We start from the raw sequence: 20,323 nt of genomic DNA, 5'->3' as shown, positions 1-20,323 counted from the left end.
GCCCCTCCTGTCCCCTATCTCGGAGTAATTAGAGGAGCGGCTGTGTGTAAACATCTCTGAAGTGAGGAAGTGGGATGTGGCCCGGCTCTGTCTCCACTCACGGTGACACAATCACAGTGCCGTGGGCGCGCGCTGACACTCTGACACGCGGATATAAAAAGGCGTGAGTGATGGCATCCGCTTCATGCAGCTGGACTCGCGCGGCGGCTGTTCTGGACTCGGTTCTTCGTGCTGGAAGACTGAAAAGCGAGACGTGTGTCGTAATGTAGCGAACCGGACTGTCGTGCGTTTATTTTTTTTTTGCCCTCACAAAGCGTCGTTTGCGTCGGAGAAATGGACTCATCGGTCACGCTGGGCAGGTTAGAGCTCGGGCGCGCCGCCGTGAGCCCGGGCGCGCGCCTCACGAGACCGGGGGTGAAGGAAAGGAGCGCGCAGCAGCAGCACGCGGGGCCGCGCACAGGACCTCTCGGCTGCGTGCCGCTCTCGCACCAGGTCGCGGGCCACAAGTACGGCGTGGACAAAGTAGGTCAGTTTCACGATTAAACTCCTTCCTGTGTGTCCATGTTAAAGCGTCAGTGCGCTGTGCTGTGCAGACAGTAAGTTAACGCTCGGAAACAAGCTGGATGACGCGCCTGCGCGTCGCACGCGCTCCCGTCATGTTTTCTATCTATGACGTCACTACATCAGTGCTTTGAAATTGTACTTAAGTTTAAAGTGCAGATCCTGGACCAAACAAGTGTGTGTTTTTATTTTTTTTATATGAAAGTATGTCAGTGGCGGCTGGTGAAAAAAAAAATTCTTGGTGGGGCTGGTGTGTGCCAGTAGAGTTCCCTGCCTAGTCCAGTATAAGCATTCAAATGAACAGTCAGGAAATGACAATTCCACAATAATAATTTAATTTCCTTCTCAAAATCAGCAGTTTCACAGAGAAAGTAAATTAACAATTTACAGCTATATTAGGCTCCATTTATGCTTTGGAAAGGAACGGTTTCAAATACAATACAATACTCAAGTTCTTGAGAGAAGTTTACAGCAAGGGTACGATTTCAGCTAAATCTATACAAATCAACTGTGTGTGTGAGAGTGTGAATGAGCGAGAGAGGGAGGAAGGTTTCTAAGGTGAGTGTGTCTGATTCTAAGGTGAGTGTAAGGCTACGTTCACACTGCAGGCTGAAGTCAGGGCTCGAAATTAACTTTTTTTTTCTTTGTGTCCCCCAGTGGTCCCGAATTCTGTGTTGTATTGTCCCGAATGGAAGCAATAGTGTCCCCATTTTTTTCCTCTCTGAAATAACCAGTGGTTAATATTATCATACGAAGTTACTATTATATTTGTAACTATGCGATTTTGAACCCTTTATATCATTTTTACAATAAGTCACAAGACACAAGCGACACATGTCCTATACATCATCTACTTCAAAATTACAGTTATTGCATTTTAATGTTTATTAAACTTTGGCGATCTCACTGTATGAATAGATACCCGTTTATTTAAAGGGGCCAACTAGCTCATTCAGAAAATGTTTCAACTCCCTACATCTGCAGTACACTTTAGTTGAAAATAAGACCCCTTTTATGTTCATTTCATCTACTTGTACCTTGAATATCTGTTGGCACTTATAAGGCCAACTTATAATTTTCACCATTACCGTTATCCATTTTTATGAACTTTCCGTTATCCATTTTATGAACTTTCGCTGCCGGGTGCAAATGTTAGCAACATCAACATAGTGGCAGGTCCGAGCCTAGTTGTGCTGCTGACTGACTAAACTTTCTGAACTAGAAAGACACCAAGAAAACTCACTTATTCTGTTGAACGGTATCTTCCGTCAATATCATCCACATCATTCCTGTTGTATTTTATAACGTGTCTAACAGTGTTCATTAAGTTCATTCAGTTGCTAGCGTTGCCTGCAGACCAGGCGATGACACTTTGGATCCTGAAGGTCCCGAAGACGTTATGTCTGGGCTTTCAGTTTCTTCCCCGCGGTCGGTCTGCTTCAACCACTTCAGCATTTTTGTTCTGGCAAGAGTCGGCGCAGCGTGTGCGCTAGCAATTCCATTCCAAGTCCATATAATGCGGACTCCGGCCGAAGATTCTAGAACAGAATGCGCTGCTCTGTAGCCTACGGATGCAGGTGCATCGAAAGTGTAGCTACTATGTATTTTTCGCTGTTAACGTTTTAAAATTAAAATTGACAAATTAGGTGAATGTCTACGTATGTGTGACGGCTTTGTAAATAATATTAATGTAGAACTTTTTTTTCTAGATCTATTTTTTTCCATTGTCCCGGGATTGTCCCAGATATGATAATTTTGTGTCCCGATGACATTTTTTATGGTCCCCGGGACATCGGGACACCGTTAGTTTCGAGCGCTGCCTGAAGTGACTCAAATCCGATCTTTTCGCCCATATGTGACCTGTATCCGATCTTTTATTGACAATATGAACGACACAGATCCGATTTTTTTCAAATCCGACCCAGGCCGTTTGGATATGTGGTCCTAATTCCGATTCCTATCCGCTCTTTTCATATGCGACTTCAGTCTGAACCGCCAGGTCGCATTCGTCCGACTTACACGTCATCAACAAGCCACAAACGTCACTATTCTGCGCTGAAGTAGGCGGCGGGTCTCTCAAAAAAGTTACAACAACATGGCGCATAATCACGGGCGCAGATAGAGGGTGGGACTCGTCCCACCCAGATTTAAATTCACCTCGTTCGGTCCCCCCCACTTATAGGGAGGAAAAAACGTCTATGCTGTCTTTCTTTGCATAAGGCAAACCTCACGGAAAAATCAAAAGACTAATTACCATTCGGTTTATTGAGGTGCACAGCAGTGTATACATAGTTGCAACAACTCACATAAAACAAAGACTGATATTCGGTTGATTGAGCTGCGCAGACTGCACAGGTTGCGAGCTCGAGCTTGGTTGCTATGGTAACCCACAACAAGTTTGACAGGCATATCGGGGTTGGGGTTGGTTTGCTGGCAGCTTTGTTCTCCCCCCCCCCCCCCCCCCCCCAGTTCAAAAAACGTATCTGCGCCCCTGCGCATGACATCAATGCGAGGGACGCTTCGGGCTGTGAAGGTTCTGAATCTTCTCAATGGAAGGACGCAGAGGTTAGGGAGCTGATTTCCATTTGGGGGGATACAGCTATTCAAGCTAGATTGGATGGGTCATACCGCAACCGGGCGGTTTTACTTCCGTAAACACTGGCCATGCTCACTGCGTGTGACGTCGTCGTATCCTGCAATGCGCATGCGGAACACTTTTAGGTCGCTTTTCGTTCATACTGAGGATCACATACAAGTCGCATATATTTGTTAATGTGAACGACCTCACAAAAAAATCGGAGTTGAGCATTAAGCCTTGCAGTGTGAACGTAGTGTAAGATTTCTGTGTGAGAGAGTGACTATGAAATGAGGTGTGTGTGTGTGTGTCTGTGTGTTCTGAGCTCGGTGTATTTCTGTGAAACGAGACAGTGAGAGGGGGAGCGAAACACAGTGTTGACACTCTTGTTGTGAATACAAACTATGACAAAGCTGTGTGATTATTGTCCAATATGAACCAAAAGTCAAGTTTTGAACATCAAAGACAGAGAGAGAAAGAGATGCATTTTCTGTAGCAGGGGCGAAATTTCCAGCGCCCCAAAACCATTAAATTCGGCAATGCTGATTGGCCAAATATTTATGATTTTTCCCGAGCAACCATACACGATTGGCTATTCCGCTGCACTTCTGGGGCGCTTTGCCGAGCGCCCAAGAAGAGAAATGATACGCGTCTGTCGGTGGAAATTCACCATTGAATGAGAGTCAGTTGGTGGAAATATTGTTTAAATAATTCAGATCGCATGTAGGCACACACTATTAAGTAAAACTGACATTGATAATAAAATTTGTAAAAATATATATCTCATCTCATTATCTCTAGCCGCTTTATCCTTCTACAGGGTCGCAGGCAAGCTGGAGCCTATCCCAGCTGACTACGGGCGAAAGGCGGGGTACACCCTGGACAAGTCGCCAGGTCATCACAGGGCTGACACATAGACACAGACAACCATTCACACTCACATTCACACCTACGGTCAATTTAGAGTCACCAGTTAACCTAACCTGCATGTCTTTGGACTGTGGGGGAAACCGGAGCACCCGGAGGAAACCCACGCGGACACGGGGAGAACATGCAAACTCCGCACAGAAAGGCCCTCGCCGGCCACGGGGCTCGAACCCAGGACCTTCTTGCTGTGAGGCGACAGCGCTAACCACTACACCACCGTGCCGCCAAAATATATATCGAGATATATATATTTTTTTCCCCTCCACATCTGGGAGGGCGGCGCCCGAGCGCCCCCTATGAGCCAGCCACCACTGAAGTATGTCCCTTTACACACTCATCCAGAAGGGTAATTTTGCACAAGGCCATCTGTTTACAGCAGAAAAAAATAAAACAACAAAACGCATCTGGAAAAATCCCAAGGGAGTCTGGAGCCAGATTCGTGACGTCACCTGCGGAAGCGCCAGCAGGCTGCGCGAGCTTTGCACGGTTTCAGTGCACAGCCTGTGTAGACCAAGCGCTCCCATTTCTCTCTCGTTGTCCGGTCTTTTGGGAAACGATGAGTACTAATCCCATCAAGATTGGTGTTGCTACACCCTCCTACGATACATCTGTTAACCATTTTAATAATTACGTGATAACGTTGAAGAAATTTGCAGAAAACCACCAGGTCGTTTTCTCATAAACAAACCAGCGCTGACGTAGGATTCAGAGGGAGGCGTCCCGCACGCGACGTCACGAAAATCAACGTTTCCCGGGAAATTCAAATGCCAAGTTTTTTCAGAGGCGGACCAATTCACCTCAAATGGCTTGATTTCAACTGAATTTTTCTGGTATTGCGCAAGGCAAAAAAATTGCACAAAATGTGACAGATATTTGACGTAAGTTTAATATAAAATAGGAGAATTACACTGATCTTGCTCCTGAATTTACCCGTGATGTGCGCTTTAAGTTTAAAGTGCATATCCTGGACCAAATTCGTTTTTTTTTTTTATATGAAAGTATGTCCCTTTACACACTCATCCAGAAGGGTAATTTTGCACAAGGCCATCTGTCTACAGCAGAAAAAAATAAAATTAAAATGCATCTGGAAAAATCCCAAGGGAGTCTGGAGCCAGATTCGTGACGTCACGTCTGGTCACATGCGGAAGCGCCAGCAGGCTGTGAGAGCTTGCACGAGTTCAGTGCACAGCCTGTGTGGATCAAGTTTAGCAGCTAGCGATTTTGTATTGAAATATAGAATTGCCACCTGAGCGCAATGTTACTTCACATTTGGCTGAAGAATCTAATGTTGCTACACCCTCCTACGATACATCTGCTAACCATTTTAATAATTACGCGAGAACGTTGAAGAAATTTGCAGAAAACCACCAGGTCGTTTTCTCATAAACAAACCAGCGCTGACGTAGGATTCAGAGGGAGGCGTCCCGCACGCGACGTCACAAAAATCAATGTTTCCTGGGAAATCCAAATGCCAAGTTTTTTCAGAGGCGGACCAATTCGCCTCAAATGGCTTGATTTCAACTGAATTTTTCTGGTATTGCGCAAGGTAAAAAAATTGCACAAAATGTGACAGATATTTGACCAAAGTTTAATATAAAATAGGAGAATTACATTGATCTTGCTCCTGAATTTACGTGTGATATGCACTTTAAAGTAGAGATGCACCGATTGCAATTTTTTGGGCCGATTCCGATTTCCGATTTTCCATGGAGTGTGACCTGCCGATACCGATTTTGGCCGATTCCGATTTCATTTTTTCAAACCACTTCACAGCACACACAAAGACTATTTTCTTTTTATCTTTTCTTTAATAGAACATTCTGCCAGATTTTCAGTAATAAATTTTCAACACCTCAAAGGTTGAAAACAAACAAAAAGACATTGTTCTTTGTAAAATCTTTCTTCATGTTTGGTATTAACATATTAATTCCTGTAATAGGAAATTCACACAAACATTTTTTCTTTTCCCATCCAATATCTGGCACAAAAACAACTTCCCCCTCATATATTATTTGCCAACTGCTACGGAACACACTTTCATAAGCCTATTTACATCTGAAAACTTATGCCTTATAGAACAACCCATTTCTTCATTCAGTATCAAAATACAAAAATAATTTCCAGTCATACTTAAACCATAGCCATTCTATCATCTTTGTCAAATGTGTATTTGTAGAGTAATTTCCAATGGAATCAAGTGCAACCAAGGTCGTAAAACAAACAAAAAGACATTTTTTTCTTTCTCTCTTTGTACAAATCTAACTAGATGTTTGGTAATAGGCTAACGTATTAATTCCTGTAATGGGAAATTCACACAACCACAAATGTTTTCTTCTTTTCACATCCAATATCTGGCACAAAAAAAAAAAATTAACTATCGTGAATTTTTTTTTTTGTTAACGGCGCGCGCGCCGGTGCTCGTTAGGCGCTCAGGACTGACACTGTTCTGCGCAAGCGCAACACAATCGCACTAGAAAGCATGTTCAAGCTGCCAGTGTAGCTGCAGCCTTTTTAGTTGCGAATTACGAGTATTTCCACTTTCATCTCTATGTGATACACAAGTTTTGATCGGCAGAAAATCGGCATATTTTAATTTTGACCGGCCGGTCGCCGGTCATGGCCGATCACGTGAAAATCGGCCGATTCCGATCGGCAGCCGGTCAATCGGTGCATCTCTGCTTTAAAGGTGCAGTAAGTAAAGCCCACCGTACACCTTCCCGATTCGCTTACGAGTTTGTCGGGCCGATTAAATCGCTTGCGAATCCTGAATGTGTGTGGCGGCACCTCGTAGCCGATTTCATCAGTTCAGATCAAACTGGTCTTGATATTTTCGGATGCGATCTCCTCATACGCAACACATTCGGTAGTGTGCGTGTTGTTATTATGATCTCATGGATTACGATAATTTTTAAACAGCCAACTGGAGTGCCAGGATTGATCACACGTGGACTGCAGACTGGGAAGCACAACTTGTGTCGTTTTGGGAAGCGTCCGCCTGTCTTTATGACGTTAGTTCACCTGATTACAGCAAACGGGAAAAGAGGAACGAGGCTATGGCTGTAATCGTGTCCGCTTTGAAAATGCCTGGTAAAGTATTATAGCATTGTCAGAGGTACAGAAATCGCTTGGCCAGAATCCCGGAACAAGTTGAATTTTAAGAACGACTGAACAAATTTAGAATCAATTCTTATTATTGATTTGTCTAGTTGGGATTATCCCTTTTTGATTCTAATATTCAAAATTTAATACTACTTTATGTATGTATATTTTTTATTTTATACATCACGTGATATCTTGAACACGTGACCATCTGTTCAGGCTGAATGTGTACGATGTCTCACAAATGTGTGCGGGGGAATTTTGAACTGATCAAATCGGGCCTGTATGCTCGTAACTGATCGCCTGACGCACAAAGCCCCGATGGAATCAGGAAGGTGTGCGCTGGGCTTAAGGTCAGTCTCAGCTAAGTGGGCTGGCCAAGAAGAGGCGTTTTTCCGCAAACCTTTTTGCACTTGGTTTTAACGTGTATTTTTTTCGACCGAATCGCAAGTAGAAGTGTAAACTACTATCAAGATGCGTTCACTCAAACCGAGGTGTTCTGGGACGGATTTGAGCAAATGGTTTTCGTAGCATAAGTACAAAGGGAGGACTTGCACTTGCATGTTGGGTTAATTCAGGGCTCGACGTTAACTTTTAAACCCACCTGCCCTGGGGGGAAAGTGGGGGTAAATTTCCATTCCTCCCCCATATTATCACTTGCCCCCTATTTTGCGAGTGCTACTTTATGGAAAACCATAGAATAGTTGTGAACTGCAACATAAAATGAAGATCACACACTGAGTTGAAGTTTGGTTATTGATTAAGTTTATTATTAAGTTTGGTTATTGGTTACTTTTTACTTGTAACATAACAGTTTTATCTAAAATAGTTTTTCCTGCCTTAAGCTGGGCATACACTGTGCGTTTTTTTTTTTTTTTTTTTTTCCCAACCGTGGTATTCAGCTGCTTCTCACACTGTACGAGTGAATCGCAGGGGTAAACAGCACGCAGCTTACGATTCCTGTTCTCACACTATACGATCCGATGCTCAGGATTTCAAACAGGTTTGATTTTCATCCGATCGATCGGGAGGAGGTCGTGAGGTGTTAATCGCTTATCGTTACCCCGTGTATACTACACGATCCGAGACACACGATTGAGCCAAAACTCGGCCCGATCGCCAAAATAGTCGCACGAGTGAAAATCGGGCCAAAAATCGCACAGTGTATGCCCAGCATTAGTCGGTTTATTTTCATTTCACATGCAGGCAGCTGTTAAGTCTGGTGTGGTTTTGTGTAGGTTCATTACTCGATAATGTAGAAATCATAAAATAGAAAGCTATAATAGGGTGCCAAGACTTTTGAACAACCTTGTGTTTGAGTATGTATGTATGTATGTATGTATTTATTTATTTATTTATTTTCTGGTCATGTCATCCACCTCTAGGTTTAAAAAAAAAACAAAAACTGCGCTGCACCATGACAGACGAGTTTAAAATTATAGTTTAGTGTGTAGGTTGTGGGTGTTTTATACAGACCTGGCAACTTGTAACTGAATCAGTGCAGCCAGTCTGTCATAACAGAGCACAGGTTTTTTTTTTGTTGTTGTTGTTTTTATAAATAAACCTACAGGTGGATGAGAGAACAAAAAAAAAAAAAAGTCCCCTGATATATAAACATTTTGCACAGGACTGTGTTCCTCTGATAACAGAAACAAAGCTCCAGCTCTCTCTGCTCCTTAATCTGTTCTCTTCTTTCAGGATTTATCGCGCATGTTGCTCCTTGTTGAGGGTTTTTTTTTTTTTTTTTTTTTAAATGCCTGAGTTGTTTGAAACCAATGTGGGTTTTCTGTGTCGAATAAGGAAGCAGCTTCACCTGCAAGAAAATCAAACACTTTCATGAAGGAGCTGACTCGAATGCGAGCAGAAAAAAGATAAAACGAGATTCTTAAGCGAACTCTCCCATCCTCACTTCCGACTTTGTTTTTGTAAAATATGTTTTAAATACAATTGTGAATTTCTCTGGAGTTTTCAGGCTGAGCTCCTCTCATCGTATTCTTTAACCACTCATTTCCTCATTGTTCTTGAAGCATTTTTCTTGATAGCGGGAGACGGTAACGCCTTTTATCGATTTCTCTGTTTGAACAAGCAAAAACAGCGCTAAAATTAACCATGTTGAAGACCGATTAAGTCTTGCTTGCATGAAAGAAAGTGTGTGTGTCTGACCCCAGCTGTAATTATCACATGATGTTTGACGTCATGCACAAGGGGTCTATAAACAGTACATGTACCATACTACAACAGCGGGGTATATAAAATAACTTGCAAAGCACTAAAAGAAACCGAGACGAAGAAAACAGCCAAGACATAATGGCGGATACGTAGTGAGGGACGCTTTTAGGAACTGAAATAAAAGATCCAAAAGCCTAATTTTTGTGGTACTAGTTCGTAATAAATGCTCATTCCAGCTTGCCCGGTCGGGCATGTTGAGGACATATCCCATTTGCCCGACCGCATGTTTCACTTGCCACGGGCAATCGGGCAGTCCTTAATGTCGAGCCCTGTTAATGCTTGATGGTGGTGTAGTTGTGCCTGATGTTTGAGGGTGTCTTGCTGGTCTGATCGTCCTAGTGACAGCAACCAATTACAGTTTCCTAGCACTGAAACATGCATAAGCGCGATCTGATTGCCTGGAGCCTGTGCTGGAACGTTTGATGGACTGGCACCTGCACTGCGGCTTGAAAAGTTGGACTTTTTGCAACTTCCACCGCAAACAATACAAGCAAAGCGAAGGAACGGAGCTGCAATGCAGTTTGGCAATGCATGACACCTCCCCCCCCCCACTCAAAGTCAAGTGAATGTGAAATGTCTGCATTGAAACCTCCAAGACATATGTGAGTGCTCCCTACATCCTGATGTGTCCCCAACAAGGACGTTACAGGAAACGTGATGTAAGAAGTAACCGAATCTTAACGCGAGTGTTCAGCTGGTCACCTTGGAAACAACTGGCGAAGATGTAAAAGCAAGTGTAAACACGGCCGGTGTCTCATCGTTAAAGCACGCGTGCGTGGAGAGTTTAGCTCGGTGAATTTCAGTCTTGCTGTCCTTAATTAAACAGTAGTGAGTGAAACCAGGCACATACTGCCATATATACATGCGTCTGCTGACGCTTGCGTGACGAATGTGGTCGATGGGAGTCCAGGAAAATGAGACTTGCCTAGTTTTTTTTTTTTTTTTTTTTCCAAGATGAGGTCTTAGGTGGGTTTGACATTTTGAACACAAACACGTTCTGGACCAGAAGTCCGTTTTCCCAACAGGAACTTTGTCTCAGTGACTTAATAGACTTGATCCTAGACCACAACTGAATCCATTAGTGTGTAAGGTTATTTTATTTATTTATTTCCCTTAAATAAATCCTGCTCGTCCAGGTCATTTGTACAAGTAAAGAATAAAAGATGTGCTGTTGCACCTTTTTAAGTGACTGATGTACAATCATTAGTTCATTCCTCTTGAGTAACTCGTGATCAGGGTTACTGTATGGAGAGTATTCTGGGAACACTGGGTGTGAAGCAATCACATCTAGGAACGATTGAACATAGCCCGTCCACCTCCCAGCATGCTTTTGGGAGGTGTGAAGGCCTCTGCATGCTCTTGCGACAAGGCTTTCGCAGATAGCTTTTCGCGGACAGTTGTAATTTATCGTTGAGTGGGGAGTAATAGGCGTGTGCGATGTTATTCACCGCCACAACGCAAGGGGGCGCGAAATCGGTAGGAGTAGTTGGTGGGTGTGGTTAGTGGAGTGTTTATCCTCCGGTTACTTATAATGACTAGAACTGGAGTCGTATAGATGTACGTACTTCCTCACTTCCTCGATCAACCGCTCTTCGTGCTGCTCCATCTTCGCTCGTGTTTTTAAAAATGGCGGTCGTGAAAACAAACCAAACCAGGAAAGTAGGGAAGCGGAAGTGCGTGTACAGCGGATGTAGAGTGGACCAATTGGAGCCCTCTTGTCTGCGATACTGTCTGCGAAGCTTCTGCGGTGGTCACAATTTTTGGGAGGTGCGCGCAGAGCGTCTGCGAAGGTGGGGGGGCTATGCAGACACTGTCTGCGAGGACTGGGTTGTCAGCATAAATTGGCCTTGAGGGAACCAGAGAACTGAGAAGAAACCCAGAAGGACATGGGTAGACGTGTGGAACTCCACACACACACACAGAGTAACCCGATTTCAGGATCGAAGCAGGGTCTCTGGAGGTGTGAAGTGGCAGCGCTACCCGCTGCACCAGCTTCTCAGTCTAAATTTATTCATTTTATCTGAGGGGAAGAAAAAACATCCAGTTAGGTCAGTGATTTGATCTGTTCAACCAGGTTGGTTTGAGCGATGCATTAATTCCTGATGTATTCATCCAGTATGTCCAAGTGTATTTCCAGTTTTAAGTGTTTTATCATACATGTCAACCTTTGGTCAGTCAAACCTGTATAACCAACCTCCAAAATCCGTATTTCCCTTATAAAATCTGTATAAGATGCAAATTAAAATAATTTACCTAAAATTTGAATGATAATTAACAATGATGTATCCCAGTTACTTTTTATTCAATATTAATAACAATAAACCTTCAGAATGAATACAAAGCTCCAATGTTCGACAAAAACACAAAGTGTTTTCAGCGTAGTTACGAAGGAAATACTTCGTTGTTTGGAGACAGGTTTCACCGAGCGTCTATTATGCGCGAGACTTCATATTAGCCACAAAGGCAGAAAAATCTGTTTGTAAAATTACGTTATAATGACCAAATACGATGAAAAGTATTTTTCCAGTCTCACCTGTGAAAGGTAATCCCATGTGATCTCGTTTGGACGGTAAACCTGTTGGTACAGTTAAACGCAGCACATGAATGAGGCATCTTTATTCTCGGCTACTGTCTAGACGCTATACCAGAGACGGCTGAAGAATCTCCACTTTGCCACATCCAATATGGCGGCGAGGATGACGTATGATTCTACGCAGAAGGCGGCGTCTATGTTTATATGTCTATGACTTCACGGTTGGCGGGATTCTCGCAATGCGGTGTGCGCATGATCAAAAGTGGAACGAAGTCTCGCTACCACAAGATAACGCACGATTTCATAAGACTCTTTACTGGATGTCTGTGGTGTACAGTACGTTTGTAAATGTTATGCGCTCTTTTATCATCGTGGGAATTGATTATAGCGCTAAATAAATATTCAAGTTTTTTTTTAAAGAATCCGTATGACTTTATTTATATGCCCGTATACTACGTTTGTTGAATCAAATCCGTATAAAATACGGACATTCCGTATAGGTTGACATGTATGTTTTTATTGCTACGTATGTATCCGTCAACAATCAACTTTATACGAACTAAGCAATGGAATGGAAGACATGAGTCATGACAAAATACAGATGAATACTGAGTCACGGTGCAAGTTTAACAGAAGAGTATGTGGAAATGTTGCAATAGTACAGACAGAGGGAAACCAGTCACGGCAGGAGAGACGAACCATAATGACCGGTTTGATGCAACCAGTAGTCACTATGCCACTTCTGTGTGATGAAAGGGAAATAAGTCGACTTCCAGGACTGATGCCGGGTATTGTGAGAATTGCAATCACTTCCTAGTTAAAATTTAAATGCATGTTTGTGGTTGGATTTAACTCTAGGTATACTGCAGCATCCTGATGGTACGGTACTAAAGCAGCTCCAGCCCCCGCCTCGAGGACCCAGAGAGCTGCAGTTCTATAGCATGGTAAGTGGTGTTTTTTAATGGTACGATTTCCTCATGCTCTGTTATCTTTGGTATAATAAAGTAATAAGGACTGCTGTGCATTTCAATTTGATGGGCATTAAAGTGCATATTCTGGACCAATTTAGTTTTTTTTTTTTTTTTTTTTTTATATGAAAGTGTGTCCCTTTACACACTCATCCAGAAGGGTAATTTTGCACAAGGCCATCTGTCTACAGCAGAAAAAAATATAACGCAACGCGTCTGGAAAAATCCCAAGGGAGTCTGGAGCCAGATTCGTGACGTCACCTGCGGAAGCGCCAGCAGGCTGCGCGAGCTTTGCACGGTTTCAGTGCACAGCCTGTGTAGACCAAGCGCTCCCATTTCTCTCTCATTGTCCGGTCTTTTGGGAAACGATGAGGACTAATCCCGTCAAGATTGGCGTTGCTACACCCTCCTACGATACATCTGTTAACCATTTTAATAATTACGCGATAACGTTGAAGAAATTTGCAGAAAACCACCAGGTCGTTTTCTCATAAACAAACCAGCGCTGACGTAGGATTCAGAGGGAGGCGTCCCGCACGCGACGTCACGAAAATCAATGTTTCCCGGGAAATCCAAATGCCAAGTTTTTTCAGAGGCGGACCAATTCACCTCAAATGGCTTGATTTCAACTGAATTTTTCTGGTATTGCGCAAGGTAACAAAAAATTGCAGAGAATGCGGAATGTTACAGATATTTGACTAAAGTTTAATATAAAATAGGAGAATTACACTGATCTTGCTCCTGAATTTACCCGTGATGTGCACTTTAAATTGCAGAATTGTTGGCGTTCTTCAAAAGAATTGGCAAAAATAATTAACGTAAACAGTGGACACAATGATTCAAATTTTTTTTCAAGAAGAAAGAAACTATTCTTTCCTATAACAATTTAATTTTTTACATTTTTTTTTTTTTAATAAATAGTAATTTCCCTCAGAATCTGGGGCACAGTTAAAGTGCCATTCCACCATTGGATGTATTCTTTGGCATAAAATACAATATATTTTATGACAACATGACTAGACAGAGAAATCTTTTAGCTTCAAAATGATATATCAAACATATAATTTTTTGACAACGACAAGTATATTAATTTTGCGACCAAAGTCACCTACCCTTTTAATTTCCGCGCGGTAGTGAAACGTGATGTCATCGGCAGGTTCCCCTTCTTGTGTACCACGTCACGTGGCACAGATTATCAGCAATGGCAGATAGAACACGATTTCCACTTGTCGATTGCTGTGCCGATATTCACCATCGACCGTCTCCTTTGGGCATCACTTGCTATTTTCCTTCGCTTCTTTTCCAAAGCTGACAATCGCGTTCTATCCGCCATTGCTGATAATCTGTGCCACGTCACACGTGACGTGGTACACAAGAAGGGGAACCTGCCGATGACATCACGTTTCACTACCGCGCGGAAATTAAAAGGGTAGGTGACTTTGGTCGCAAAATTAATATACTTGTCGTTGTCAAAAAATTATGCTTGATATATTTTGAAGCTAAAAGATTTCTCTGTCTAGTCATGTTGTCATAAAATATATTGTATTTTATGCCAAAAAAATACATCCAATGGTGGAATGGCACTTTAACACCACCATGAAATAAAATGTAAAATAAAGACAGACAAATTGTCGTCCTTAAACGTATTGTATTTTAAAAATGCCTTTAGTTACCGGATCCTAGGCATATAACAATTCACTCAATTATTTTTATTAACTGAATGCGAGGGCTTTATGAGAAAATATCAGACCTCGGGTTTTTTTGTACTGTCAAGACCTTCGTCTCATATTTTCCCGTAAAGACCGAGCAATTGAGTTTAATAAGGATAAGTTTATTATATGGCTTTTTTTTTTTTAATTTCTGAGATTAAAATCGATGGTTACTATCCCCTTGCTGTCCGAAAGGCCCGAAGAGGGATTATGCCGTGGTGACGTCTGTCTGTCCGTCCCGGAAAAGGTGCTCACTTTCTGAAATCAACTCCTCTCACAATTTTTGGAGGAATTTCACAAAACTTGGCTGGATTCTTTGATTACTCAGTGACTCGTTTGTCTTTTGTGTTGCGGACGTTTTTGGTTCCGTTTTTATTTCCGATTAATCTTTTTTGTTGGCTTTTTGCAACACTGAAAGACAGTGCCTTGGAAAAAAAATCGCCCACAGGCATTACAGGACAATTCTGCCTGCCAAGGAACCAATCGGAGCGCACGATTTTACCAGAAGTAGCTTGTGCCATATGAGATTACCATAAAAAGCAGCATTTCCAATTCTTTATCATTCTTTATTTTGGTTATGAATTTTCCTAATAACCAACAATTAGTTATCCACATTTGTAAAGGTTGGAGTAAAATATAATAGCCTGTTAACTGAAAGTGTCTTTTTATTAAAAATGATGTTAATAGCAAATAGGTCTTTTCTTAAAAACTTTTATGAACATTTGTACTACCTGCATTTGCTTCTTTTTTTTTTTTTATAAAGCTTTCAGCAGTCTGTATAAAGAGAGCTCTGATTTCTTATTAAATCTGCTTGCAGAGTCGATCGCACAACACCTCTTTCCCATTTTAGATAAATCTTTTTTTTTTCAATACATTGGAGCTGTTTTCCTTCCACCTTGGGTGAAGTCACATGCATTCCCACGATTGTTCCAGTGTTGTGTAACCCTTTGCTGTCTAAACAAGGCGATTACAGCTAGTAAAAACTAAGATTACACATCCTGATGATAATCCTGATTCATTTTTTTAAAAATTGATTTGAATCCTCATAAACTTCTCATGATTCAGCATCGCACGATATATCGTTACATGCCTACCAGGAACTGCATTGCTGTATTGCATATAACCAAATGTGAGGTGCTATGTATATCCTTTGCCATCCATCACCATGCAGAAAGCAAAATAACTTTTAATTGACCTGTACAAGTCAAGTGATGCTCATAATAAGGTTTCAAGAGTAATGTGCATCAGTTGCCCTCACTTTCATAAAATCTGATGCATTTTTGTTTGGGTGTTCCTTTTCACCAATAAAGACATCCTGTAAAATGTTTTGACCATATTCAAAAGTCTAATGGTGGCACCATGAGGTTCATTTTTTGCCAAAAAACGCATTTTATGTTTTCGCGTAAGGTTCGAATCACAACGTTGGACTCCATTTATTGATTTCTTGTGACCCAGAGATCATGTTAAGAACCTTTGCATTTAATAGGGGCTAGCATATGCATTGGCGGCAAGCTTAAAACCAGGGTTATAACATTGATAATGCTAGTGACACCCTAAAATAAACCTCCAAATATTTTTAGACATTCTAGACATACTGCCTACAGTATCTAAGATAAACTCAACAAAAATAAAAACTTTACACTCGTTTCAAAGTCAATAATTTGAACATTTTGGAAAATAGGTTTGAAATAACGATTGTATTCAATTATCTTGTCATTAAAGATGCTATAGCATACAGATCATGTTTGTCATGGAATCGGTTCCACCGGAAATGCGACGTCAATGTCCATGATCAAAAACTGTGAGTCACAACTTAATGCAGAGCGCAGGCGATTTCGAATGATTTGGGCAGTCACTCGACCTCCAAACAATTCATTCCCAGTGGATGTGGCAGTGACAAACCGATTACGCAAATGACGTAAGACAATCTGTCGGTCTTCTGCGTGTGACGTCACGCGTGGTCGACCAGGACGGGGGCGGTCGGCTGTGGTGCCAGTTTGATGGAGACGTGTCTGGAGGTTATGGACGGTCTGTCGACTGCATCCCATAACCCTCGCAACGTCAGTGACGGATGTTCCCGTATTCAGCATGCCAATGGCACGTTCACGCTGAATGTTTGACAGTCGTGGCATTGCAAATTAACGAATAATTAACCATAAAACCTTGTTTTTCTGAGATGACACTCTACTCTGCTACCGTGAGATCAATTGCACGTGTATCAATAGGTCACGTCACTTGTGTCACGTGGAAACGTGATTTTTAGCGTGCAGTGCTCTCGCACGTGCTACGTAGGCCCGACCAGTAGAATGAATGTGTGACGTAATGCCCTTGACAATGCATTTAACCATAATCACAACAAGAACTCTCAAGAAAAGTTTCTAAACACTATTTGAAAAATGAGTGTCAAGTTTTTATTTTTGCTGAGTATATTTGGTATACTCTATAACGGGGGTGGGCAATTATTTTTTCCATGGGGCCACATGAGAAACAGAAAATTTTGTGGAGGGCCGGACCAAAAGGCTGAACTAAATTCTGCATAATATTAATTGTATTTCTTTATATAAAACAATAAATAACGTTTTTACAAGCTGCTAAGACTGGTAAGAGTATGGAAAAAACGAGGTTGCCTTACAAAAAATTTCATTTATTCAATCAAATTTCCCAAAACAATGGTTAACAAAATGTGAATTATTTTTTTTCAGTCACATTCACCCCAAAACACAATAAAGACATCACAATATTGTCTTTCTACTCCAAATATCAAACAAGATACATCATATAATAATAATGATGCCCACATTTGTAGTCTAATCACCTCATTTGGTGTTTTTCAGTTTTTTATTTGTTCAGTGAGAGAAATCTAGTCTCTGTTGGTCTTTAACGAGTGCATCAAAGTCAGATTAAATGTCTGAGGTGGAGATGTGAAGCACAGCTGACAGATGATCATCAGTCGATTCGGTGTAGGTATCAGATTGGCTCAGGCGTGGGGGTGTCGTGGCTCAGATGGCTAAGGCACCGTACCATAAATCCGGGGACCCGGGTTCGATTCCGGCCCGAGGTCATTTTCCAGATCCCTCCCCATCTCTCTCTCCCGCTCATTTCCTGTCTCTCTACACTGTCCTATCAAAAAAAAAAAGATTGGCTCAGGCGCCTGCTGGTGACGTCACAATATGTGATTGGCTGGACTGTTTGAAGGATGACGTACAAGTTTGTGGTTGGTCTGGACAAATTACGGAAGTAGTTATCGCGGGATTAGGTTTTGGGGGATTTCATGTCGCGCGCATTGCGTTTTTGTTGAACACAACTTCAAAATAAAAGCAATGCACATTCAGTCCATGCATGGGGTAAAATTAGAAAATACATTTATTTTGGAATTTCTAATTAACCTTACGTGGGCCGGTCAAAATGAACTAAAGGGCCGCAAAATGCCCAGGTCTGCTCTATAAGGTGCCATAATGTTTCATGAAAAGCGATCGAAATTTTGTCATAAAAGTCATAAAATAGCAGCTTTTTCCATAACTTTGAGCCCCTGGTGCCACCAATAAACTTTTGAATTTTGTCAAAATATTTCACCCAGTGTGTTTTCTTACTAAAAGGAACATAAAAACAAAAATGCATCATGATCAGAGGAACTTTTCATTTTTAGGGGTCAACTGGTGCACCCTATTCAAGAGTCTAGAAAAGTTGAAAATTACCAGCAAATTGGGCACACGATTCCACCCCTAGTGTGAGGAAGGTGGTGGAAGAAACGAAGCAAAACGCAAAGATCACAAATTCTCACTTTTTTTTTTTTTAGTTGATTTTGGGCTTTCAAAATTCTGAATGTATTAGATCCTATCTTCATAACACCACACTGTTTGGAAGTGATGGATGGATGGGGGAGGAAGGACACGGGATTGATGCATCTTACAAAACGCTGAACCAAGCACCAACTTCACCAAATGTCAACGGACCTAGAACTGCAGTCTTGAGATATGGCGAAAAAAGTGTCCTGTGCATCAGGAGAACTTCCTCATGCCCAAAGTAAAATATTGCAGGACATCATTGATGCTGTAGCCTTGGCCTGATTTTGCTGGCATCGATGGCATCAAGGATTCTGAGAGGACATTTTAGCCAAAACTTTGTTGCCTATGCCCGACCATCTCAACCTGGCTGCCTCCGATTCCAGATTTGAACCCTGTTGAAAATCCTGTGGTCTGATCTACAGCAGTGTATTCGTATTAAGCTCATATTTGGACTTGTTCTTGGCAGTCTGTGCGTTCATATATTAAAACTAGTGTTTATAAGAATGTCTGTCTGTTTGAGCTTATCTGGAGCCATCACTGATGCTCATAAAGCGTGAAGATAATGGTGACGACTCCAGAGGCCTGCCATTCCTCACTGACTCCTGAAGATAGTCTCTTGAGGAAGACCAGTTGGTCTCTCAGTCCAAACTTGCTTTTTGAGGGGTAAACGTTAAGCAGTCCAACGACGGACGCTGTTATCCAGTCCTGTATCTGATGTAATATTTTCAACGTGCTCTGAAACGGTGAGTGTTTTCAATCAAGGTTTCATGGTTTTTCCATTGGGGTTCAGTTATGTAACCGACAGTGCTGGCTATGGCAAGGATCCACCCACACGGCAGCGTATTTTCATCTTTCTTCCTTATCTTTAGTTCACCTGGTCCAATCTTGTGTTTTGCACAGGTTTATGCCAAGGATTGCTGTGACCCCTGCTTACTCGAGCTGCAGCAGCATCTTCCCAAGTACTACAGCACTTGGTCTTCTCCTGACAGCCCCACAGGTGACCTATATAAACGTTACACAAGTGTATCACCGTCTCAAGCATTGTACATCTGTCCTGTTCCAGATCATGTTTCAGTGCATGTTTTACGTCACATACACGCCTAACCCTGATTCTTGTTATGGGAGTGTTCAAGTGTGGAAAATTTCACCTGAGCAGAAAAGCAAATTCTCAGAAAGGGCATGCGAAAGACGTGTTTTCGGTTATTGTGCAGCGTATTGAGGTATTTCACCCACGTGACCAAGTCACGTGACACAGCCATTTTGGATGGCACGCTTAAGTCCTTCAGTGCAAGGCGGTATGAGATGGTGGAGACCTTTGCACATTTTAACAAGAAGGTAAGCTGTGATTCGTGTTAAATTGGATCTGTCTTTTATCACAAACACTGTACCCTGTTTATTTATTTCTGTGTCCCGTTTCTTTCTAGCCTCTGTTATTGCGTTTTATGTCTGTCCGCTACATGCAACCCTAGACAAATTAACACTGCCTTGTTTCACTGCTCAGATGGGTTAACAAACACTGACCCATTTACTTTTTGCTATATATTTTATCAAAATTGCGTTAACTGATAAACTAACCTGAAATGAAATGATCACTGCAAAGTCTGGAGTACTCTGTTGGCTCCCAATCCTGTCTCTTCACAGCTGCAATCCATTTGGCCCTCTTGTCTGGGTCAGTAGGAAACCGGTAGTGATGTGTCGGTCGCAAACGATCCGGTTCAAAGAGCCGGCTCTTTGAAGTGAACGACGGGAGCCGGCTCTTTGGTGGGAGCCGAGTTGGGGAGCCGAATTAGCCCATGTTTACATTAGACCGTATCAGCGGATCATCAGATTAACGTTTTTAAAACGATTAGCGTGCCCACAGCAACGCCAATACACGATTCGCGTGCACACAGCAACGCCAATACACGGATACGCTCGGCTCCGCAGGCATCCTGCGC

At 42.2% G+C, this 20,323-nt stretch overlaps 1 protein-coding gene across 1 annotated transcript in view; it reads left to right on the top strand.

The window, feature by feature from the left end:
• Window positions 1-240: 240 nt before the first annotated feature.
• Window positions 241-20,323, top strand: part of ipmkb (inositol polyphosphate multikinase b) — a 55,315-nt gene continuing 35,232 nt past the window's right edge. Inside the window, exons 1-3 of the mRNA XM_060939568.1 lie at window positions 241-526; window positions 12,783-12,868; window positions 19,287-19,383. Coding sequence (XP_060795551.1) covers window positions 334-526; window positions 12,783-12,868; window positions 19,287-19,383 — 376 coding nt within the window. The 5' untranslated portion in view covers window positions 241-333. The remainder of the gene's footprint in view (window positions 527-12,782; window positions 12,869-19,286; window positions 19,384-20,323) is intronic.

Source organism: Neoarius graeffei, chromosome 14, assembly GCF_027579695.1.
Source record: "Neoarius graeffei isolate fNeoGra1 chromosome 14, fNeoGra1.pri, whole genome shotgun sequence".
NCBI classification, from domain to species: Eukaryota; Metazoa; Chordata; class Actinopteri; order Siluriformes; family Ariidae; genus Neoarius; species Neoarius graeffei.
This window is presented reverse-complemented; position numbering and strand designations above follow the sequence as displayed.